At 43.6% G+C, this 9,207-nt stretch overlaps 2 protein-coding genes across 2 annotated transcripts; both read right to left on the bottom strand.

Moving 5' to 3' along the window:
- Positions 1–272: 272 nt before the first annotated feature.
- On the bottom strand, positions 273–1,139 carry LOC138873618 (uncharacterized). The gene has a single exon (XM_070152091.1). It carries the CDS (start codon positions 1,137–1,139, stop codon positions 273–275), a length of 867 nt encoding a protein of 288 aa, XP_070008192.1.
- A 6,278-nt stretch (positions 1,140–7,417) lies between these two features.
- LOC138873619 (spindle pole body component 110-like) lies at positions 7,418–8,570 on the bottom strand. Its single transcript, XM_070152092.1, has 2 exons — positions 8,462–8,570; positions 7,418–7,893 (listed from the first exon to the last, which is right to left on the bottom strand). The coding sequence occupies exons 1-2, from the start codon at positions 8,568–8,570 to the stop codon at positions 7,418–7,420; spliced, it is 585 nt and encodes a 194-aa protein (XP_070008193.1).
- Positions 8,571–9,207: the final 637 nt, after the last annotated feature.

A 9,207-nucleotide genomic window follows, 5' to 3' on the forward strand; every position in this document is an offset into this window, starting at 1 on the left:
TACCATAGCTTTCTTGATGACAGATTTGAGAGTGATTGCTTCAACCCATTTAGTAAAATAGTCAATGGCGACCAGTATGAATCTATGCCCATTTGAGGCTTTTGGCTCGATTGGCCCAATGACGTCCATGCCCCAGGCAACAAATGGCCAAGGCGCTAAAATGGGATGCAGTTCTGTGGGAGGTGCATGAATCAAATCACCGTGCACCTAACACTGATGAGACTTCCGAACAAAATTGAAGCAGTCTCTTTCCATGGTCATCCAGTAGTAGCCTACTCGGAGGATTTTTTTTCCAAAACATACCCATTCATGTGGGGTCCGCACACTCCTGCGTGCACTTCATACATGATTCTTCCAGCCTCTTCGGCGTCAACACATCTTAATAAGTTGAGGTCTGGGTTCCTTTTGTACAAGACACCACCACTCAAAAAGAAACCACTTGCATGCCATCTAATGGTTCTCTTTTGGTCTCCAGTGCCTTGCTCGGGGTATTCTTTGGTTTTCAAGAATCTTTTGATATCATGATACCATGGCTGAATATTTGGTTCTACCTCAACCGTATTACAGTAGCCATGCCTTTCCTTGATTTGGATTTCCAAGGGATCAATGTGGGCATTGCCTGGGTATGGCAGCATCGAGGCCAAAGTAGCAAGCGCATCAACCAGTTCGTTATGGCAACGAGGGATGTACCTGAACTCTATTGACTTGAATTTCTTGCCAAGATCTTCCACATGTTGCCTATAAGGAATAAGCTTGACATCTCGGGTTTTCCATTCTCCTTGAGCTTGTCGGATAATCGGATCAGAGTCTCCCATGATTAACAACTCTTCAACATCTTGGTCGATTGCCATGTTCATATCCAAAATACAGGCTTCATACTCCGCGGTGTTGTTTGTGCATAAAAACAGAAGCCTAGCTGTGGCCGGATAATGCTGACCAGTGGGTGAGATCAAGATTGCCCCAATATCAACACCCTTTGCGTTTACTGCTCCATCGAAGAACATTTTCCAAGCATTGGTGTCTTCGGATATTGCCTCAATTGAATTTACCTCTTCATCAGGGAAGTAAGTGTTCAAAGGTTGGTATTCATCATTGACCGGATTTTCAGCCAAATGATCTGCTAACGCCTGGGCTTTCATTAAAGTGCGAGTGACATAGACTATGTCAAATTCCGTGAGCAGGATCTGCCACTTCGCTAACCTCCCAGTGGGCATTGGCTTCTAGAATATGTATTTTAAAGGATCCAACCTAGTTATGAGGTAAGTGGTGTAGGCTTGCAAATAATGCCTCAGCTTCTGAGCGACCCAAGTTAAAGCGCAACAAGTTCTTTCCAGTAAAGTGTACATGGCTTCATAATCGGTAAACTTCTTGCTCAAATAGTAAATGGTCTACTCTCTCTTTCTAGTCATATCATGTTGCCCGAGGACACAACCGAAAGAATTTTCCAAGACTATCAGATACAGGAACAGAGGCCTCCCTGGATCAGGTGGGACCAATACTGGCGGATTCGACAGATATTCTTTGATTTTATCAAAAGCTTATTGGCACTCGTTTGTCCATTTGATTGCCGCATTTTCTTCAACAATTTGAATATGGGTTCACACGTGGATGTCAACTGAGCAATGAATCGGCTGATATAGTTCAATCTTCCTAACAAACTCATAACATCTTTCTTGGTTCTTGGAGGAGGCAAATCCCGAATAGACTTTATATTTGTTGGGTCCAACTCGATGCCCCTCCAACTGACTACGAATCCCAAGAGTTTGCCGGATGGTACCCCAAATGCACATTTGGCTGGGTTCAGCTTCAAATCATATTTGCGCAATCGCTCAAAGAATTTTCTCAAGTCCCAAACGTGGTCGTCCTGGGTTTTGGATTTGATGATTACATCGTCCACATACACCTCTATCTCTTGGTGCATCATATCATGAAAAATGGTTGTCATGGCCCTCATGTAGGTTGCCCCGATATTCTTTAGACCAAATGGCATGACTCTGTAACAATATGTACCCCAAGGTGTGGTAAAAAATGTCTTTTCTGCATCTTCTTCATCCATCGACACCTAGTGATATCCTGCATAAACAATCCACGAAGGACTGTATCTCATGTTTGGCGCAGTTATCAACAAGGATGTGGATGTTCAGCAAAGGGAAGTTATCTTTGGTACTTGCCTTGTTTAGATCCCTGTAATCCACACACACCCGGGTTTTTCCGTCTTTCTTTGGTACTGGGACCACATTGGCTAACCATGTAGTGTATCGAACTACCTGGTTTACCCCTGCTTTCAACTATTTCATGACCTCTTCTTTGATCTTATCACTGATATCAGTTTTAAACTTTCTTTGCTTTTGCTGGACAGGGGGAAAATCGGGGTAAGTTGGCAACTTATGAACCACCAAATCAACACTTAGCCCTGGCATGTCATCATATGACCAAGAGAACACATCCTTGAACTCAAACAAAATTAATGTGTCCCTGGTTTTCCCCTTTGTGTGAATGCTTATCTTGGTTTCCCTGATTTCTTCAAAAGTACCCAAATTAACCGGCTCAGTATCATTTAAGTTCGACTTAGGTTTATTCTCAAATTATTCCAATTCTCGATTTATTTCCCTAAAAGCCTCCTCTTCATCGTATTCCAGCTCTTGGTTCATTATCTCACAGTTAGACAACATGTTTGAATCTGGGAATGAAGTCTACAAGCATGTCATGTTATTTAAAGCCGCATTATTAGAACTGAAAGAAGAAATAAAAGAGAAAATAATGAAGATTAGAAGGAATAGAGGAAGATGCATGATGAAATATTGATTGCATTTCATTGAATTTGAAGATAATAGGGTTTACATTGGAAATTAAAAGACAAGAAACTAAATAAAACATCTGAATTACACCCTGGAATAACTCGCGATGCAGAAAAAGAGGCAGGACAGGTCTACCGGGACTACCGCCTGATTGGAAATGGCATAGCCTTCCAATTGTGCAATTTGGCATTAGGTCCCATATACAGCACCTCAGCGGTGCTTGAGCCTTCCCCTAGCCGAACCATGTGGGCTTCATACAATATCTTCCTCATGGCCCCACAGATTTCTTCGATTTCTCCGGCCATAAAGGCCTTATCTTCCTCTTCTTCATTGTATTTCGGCTTGTCAAATGTTCTGTACAGATGCGGCACCGACTGAGGCAAGACCTAACCATCATTCTTTCTATCATCTGCCCATTTTACATTAGTTGGAGTAGGCCGGAAGCCTACCCAAAAGAACTTTTCACTGGCTGTCAGAGTAATAGGTTCAATTATTCTTTACAACGATTTTCCAAGCCCTTTCCCAGGTTTGTAGCCGTGCCTGATCATTTCTTTGGCCACCATGATTGATGCATTGGAGAGGAAGGGTTGAGGGCAAGTTTTTCCTTCTTCACACTGATCAGCGACCACGATTTTAAAGGCCTGGTAGACTATGTGCTCACTCCCCTCTCTTACTTCAAGACAAGAGACTGATGGGTCCTGATAAATTGATTGCTCATCTTCCCGTAGACCACAAACTCTTGATTCTCGTGCTCGAACCTCATCATCTGGTGAAGAGTAGAGGGTGCAACCCCCGCTGCATGGATCCGCGGCCTCCCCAAAACAAAGTTGTAGGATGTATCCATGTCCAGAACCTGGAAGGTTACTTCAAAGTCTACTGGGCCGATGGTCAGAATCAAATCAATCTCTCCAATTGTGTCCCTTTTGATACCATCGAAGGCACGTACACAAACATTGTTGGGTCAGATTCTTTCAATACCGATTTCCATACGCTGCAGAGTTGAGAGTGGGCAAATGTCTACCCCAGAACCTCCGTCCAGCATAACCCTTTTCATGTAGTACCCTTCGCATTTGACTATCAGGTGCAGAGCTTTGTTATGTGCAGCCCCTTCTGGGGGCAAGTCATTTTTGCTGAAAGAGATCTGGTTGATTGCGAAAAATCTTTCGGCTATTCTCTCCAACTACTCTACAGAGGTCTCAACAGGCGCATATGCTTCGTTAAGGGTCTTGATCAATACCTTTTGATGTTCGGTGGAGTTCATCAACAGAGATAATAAGGAGACTTGTGCGGGAGACTTCCGAAGTTGGTCGATCACATCATAATCCACCATTTTCATCTTTTGAAAGAAGTCCTCCACTTCTTCGGCACTCACGGGCTTCTTAGATGGGAAGTGCTTTCTAGTGGCATTGTTCACCTCTTCCAATTTGAAATACTTTTCAGCCGGGTTATTTTCTTGAACTTCTCCCGAGATTTTTTTGCCTTTGTAAGTCACCACTGATTTGTTGTAGTTCCAGGGCACATTGGTAGGATCCGTCATGGGCTTTCATAGTGCGCGGCCAATAACCACGGGCTCACTCAGCCTTGGTGGATTAATTGGCCCCCACATCACATAAGCTCCCTTGGGCACATACATTTGGGTTGTCTTATTCATCTCGAATCTCCTGGGAGGACTCAAAGTCATCTTCCTTTCTTTGCAGCCTCGAGGGACATAGAGGACAACATCTTTGGGAGGCGTTGCCCCAGTTTCAGTTTCAACTTTCTTCTCTGACTTTGGAGGGGTGGTTTTGTTCTTTTTCTCCCATTTGTCTTGCTTCGTAGCAGCCTTTGGTTTCTTTTCTACATCAACGATGGCAATTATGTCCTTCAACACTGGGTCAAATTCCTTGTCCTCACAAATCATTCCGATTACCGGCCCGTTGTTGTGGGCCGGCAGTGGGTTGTTAGTCACATTGGGAATATTTTCATCCCTTAGCACTATCTTCCTTTGTTCTATCAAGTTCTCCACGGTTCTCTTCAGAGTCCAGCAATCATCCGTGTCATGCCCTTCTGCCCCTGAGTGATAGGCGCATCGAGTACCGGCTCTATGAGCGGGTGATGCTGGGTTTTTCCTAATTTGAGGAACAGGCTGTAGCAGACCCATTTGAACAAGCTTTGGTAACAGGCTAGAGTAGGGTTTGCCAATTGGTGTAAAATTTGTCCTCTTGGGTGGTTCATGAGGGTGGAAATTATTTTGTGGAGGCCGGGGGTTGTAGTGGTTTTGGTAAGGAGGCTGGTTTCTAGAAAATGGAGCTTGGTTCTGGTTGGTTTGTTGTTGTGGCCGGACATAAGGTTGAGCATTCATGACCGTGTATGGCTGAGGAGCATAAGCTACATCTTGGTGGTGGTAATAGTGTTGCGGGCTCCTTTATGAGAAAAGGGATCTAGGAGTATGGTGTTTTCTTGCACCCAACGCTGCCATGGATATTTCTTCCTTTTTCTTACCCCTCGCTACTCCTCCAGACCCACCCTGAATGGCTTGGGAGGTAGCTTTGATGGCGGATTGGATCAAGATTTACCTTGTTTTCAACCATTTCGCCAATTTTGATTGCTTCGGCGAATGACTTACCCATTGCGGACATCATGTTTTGAAAATAATCAGCCTCTTGGGCTTGGAGGAAGACCGTGACCATTTCAATCTCGTCCATTGGAGGCTTTAGCCTGGAGGCTTGCTCACACCATTTGACAACGTACTCTCGGAAGCTTTCCGAGGATTTCTTCTTTAGATTTGCCAATGAGTTCCTATCAAGGGCAATATTAATATTGTACTGAAACTGCCTGACGAAGTCCCGAGCAAGGTCATCCTAGATATTCCAACGGGATATATCTTGATCTATATACCATTAAGACGCGATTCTAGCCAAACTCTCTCCAAAATAGGCCATGAGGAGCTCCTCTTTTTCGCCCGCTCCCCGCAACTGGTTGCAATATCTTTTGAGGTGGGCAATGGGATCTCCGTGCCGGTCATATTTCTCAAACTTTGGGGTTTTAAATCCCAATGGTAGATGCACGTGAGGGAACATACATAAATCGGCATAAGATACACTTTTTTGTCCACTCAAACCCTGTATGTTTTTGAGACTCTGCTCTATGCTTCTCATCTTTCTCTCCATCTCCTCTAGCTCAGGGGTTTTGGTGGCTTTCTCTTGCCCTGCGGTAAACGCATACTGGGGTGGTTGGGAGTAAGTATAGGTGGGAACCTGTGTAGGTTCCAGTGGGAAAGATGGTGTTTGGAAGGTGAAGTATGATGGGTCAAAGTTGGGCCTGGGCAGTGTAGGCTGTGCCGAAGTCGAGCAAGGCGGAACTGTGAAGATATTCGAAGTTGCACCTGAAGCTAACACCTGGGGACGAGCCTCAGAAGGTGTTCCCACAAAGTTGGCGGAAATAGTAGGGTATCCTAGTGGGGTATTTGGATAGTTTATGGGGATGTTGGATGTCCCACTTTCCCGGAGAAAAAACTCAAGAAATCCAGGGATTGCACTTGGTGGTTCTCTTCCGTTTGCCCAGGCGTCCCATATTTCTATCATGCGGAGACGCAGTAACTTGTTTTTCTCGGCAGCTGCCGATTCTGAAGTTGGGATGCTCGAGATCAAACTCTCATCCGTAATAGGAACTGTTGGCAGAGTCATTTCTGAAGACATTTCAATGCTTCCCTTCAACCTCGTGAAGTACGGATGCGAAGCGAGACTACCAAAAAACCAACCACCTTTTTATAAAACCTGGGCTTAACAGTAGATAACAAACCGGTCAGTTTGAAGCAAATAACACATAGGTAATCGCACGTTGGGGTGTGATGCACCTATACAGTCAAATGTGTTTCTACGTGTTTCGCAACGGTTGCATGTTTCATCCCGGCTTTACGTATTTTCCCCGATTTTCTCTTTTTCCACCTCCCAATCTTCCACATTTTTTTCGCTCTCTTTTCTCATTTTTTTCTTTGATTTTCCTTCAGCTCTCTTTTCTTCCCTTTTGGGTTTTTCTTCTGGGGCTTTCTTTTCACATCCCTCTCTTATTGGAATTATTTACAAAATCATGACCGGATCCGATGAGGATTGCCTATGTATTACGACGCCACGTGAATCAGATCATTACGTAGTTCAAGAAAATAAAGAAATAAAAAAAAAATTGGGGAATTTTTTATTTTCATTAATAAAAACTCCTAAACTTTCTATTACAAAAGACTTCAAACTACTCATTTTCTTGGAAAAACTACGAAAAAACTTAAAATAAACCAAAATACAGACTCGATAAGTGAAAAATCAGGAATACATTAAGGATTCGACTCCTGGGGCCCATGGGACATCATTCGGTCTCGCCACAGGCCTATATGCGAGATCCCCTTGAAGTCGCTCCAAATCACTCATTATCTGGCGGACAAATGTCATCACTGCAGCAAAGAAAGTGGTTTGAGTCATGTCCTCACATGCTTGCCATTTCATGACAATGTAGTCGGCAATGGCTCTAACCCTCTCTCGGATTCTGCCCTTTTCCTGAAGCATATGCCCGACCTACTGATTCCTGGATTCTAATACCTGAATGTCGTGATGGTTTTGAATTTGAAATTGTTTTATTTCTTCCTCCATCTATGCTATCAAAGCATAACAATGTTCCCTATCAGCTTTAAAGTCCTTGGCCTGCTTGGCTGCCTCATTCTCAAGGGTAGTTAACTTTCTCTTCAGATTGGTGATTGTCCCTTCATATTTTCTTTTCATTTGATGCATAAACTGTGCCCGCCCTTCTGCGTTCTTTGCCAATTGGGCCCGGACTTTTTCTAGACTGGCTTCAGACTTTTCTAGTTCATCTTGATACTCAAGTGCTTTCTTTCTAAGACTGCTTATAAGCCTTTCATCCGCTCGGCTTCTTTTCGGGTTTCTAGTAGCTATTCTCATTTTCTGGATTTGAGCTTTGAGGGCTTCATTTTCCTGAGTTAGCTTTTTCTCTTCACCTTCATCTGTGGCAGCCTGGATACTGTTGCGAAACTTGAGGTCCTTGATTTGTCCTTCTAATTTACTTATTTTGGCCCTATAGATTTCTTCTTTTGCCAACCAGCCCCACTGCTCTTCCAAGTCATGGTGAATTGTTGAACATGAGCTCTCTTAGCAGGTCTCTCAGGAATCTAGAACCTTTTACCGAACCAAATAATGTACTTGGGGTCTACTTCACCTCTATCTAGATCCCGCACCATAGTCTTAGGTTCAAGAAATCTACATTCATTCCACACTTGGTGAACTCTTCCTTCCGGAAATACGGCCTTTGGGCCCAATTCGACGACATGTCCACTCAAATATTCATCATGGGGACGTTTTGAAATCTTCCCAATTGATGCAAAACCCTATGAGGAGCATATGGATGGATGCTCCGGATGCCCATCAGGAGAAGATAACATACTTTGGCTGACATGTACACAACTTCGGTAATAGGGAGCCATCCGAACGCCCATTCAATTTTATCAAAAGTCAAAGAGCTCAAACGTGCCAACCAAGCCTCGATACCCTCGGGAAATCCAACACCCACTACTCGGCTTTCAAATTCTTCGATGTAGTTCAAACCGGTCATGCCATAATTCATATACCCGGCCCGGTGGCAGAGATGTTCCTATATCCACAACTGTAGTAATAAGTTGCAACCTTGGAAGAACTTCCCGACTTCTCGACAGATGGTCAAAGCTCGGTAAATTTCAGACAAAATCAAGGGAACCAGAGTGCCATTAGCTTTCTTGATTGCGACGTCAGCCATTCCCACTAGGCCCAGTTCTATGTTGCGGTCTTTTCGCGGATAGATTATAACTCCCAAGAATTCTACTATAAAGACCAAGCCTCGCCTTGCCTCCTATTTATCTTTATTTCCAGCATGAGGCAAACCAGTATTTGGTGCTTCAAAGCCTTGGGGGTTACCATAACGTTGGTACAAGAATTGGAAAGTGCATGACCCTTCAGATAAATTCTTATCCTGGATATCCCGGCTAACCGGATACCGACTTTTAAGATTTCCATTAAGGCTGACGTAACTCGCAATTTCTTTTAGTATGGGTGTGAGCTCAAAATTAGTAAAGCGGAACACATTTCGAGTCGGATCCCAAAAAGGTATCAAGGCTTCAATTATGTCCAATCTTGGCATGATGTTCAACAGTCCAACAAGACCACCCAATACTTTAACCACTGTTCCTCTACTGCCTTTTCCCAAATCATTCCACCACATATGAAGTTGTAAGGGGATTTTCTCAAGAGTTGCGAAGGGTTCATTTTCATTTGTGCTCATCCTGCACATTTATTAGGGTAATTTAATAACTCATTTTGACTCAAGAAAAGATTAACAACTTTTTTTTCAAAAGTTTTCATTCCAAAAACAAAAATTTGGCTTTGCAAATACGGCC

The sequence above is a fragment of the Nicotiana sylvestris genome, chromosome 7 (genome assembly GCF_000393655.2).
Source record: "Nicotiana sylvestris chromosome 7, ASM39365v2, whole genome shotgun sequence".
NCBI classification, from domain to species: domain Eukaryota; kingdom Viridiplantae; phylum Streptophyta; class Magnoliopsida; order Solanales; family Solanaceae; genus Nicotiana; species Nicotiana sylvestris.

Bases quoted from the DNA above. Each gene is read 5' to 3' on its own strand.
- LOC138873619 (XM_070152092.1), bottom strand. From the start codon at position 8,570: ATGGCTGACGTCGCAATCAAGAAAGCTAATGGCACTCTGGTTCCCTTG. The intron at 7,894-8,461 runs GTTGCAACTTAT...ATGACTTGGAAG, and splicing joins AGTCGGGAAGTTCTTCCAAG to AGCAGTGGGGCTGGTTGGCA.
- LOC138873618 (XM_070152091.1), bottom strand. From the start codon at position 1,139: ATGAAAGCCCAGGCGTTAGCAGATCATTTGGCTGAAAATCCGGTCAAT.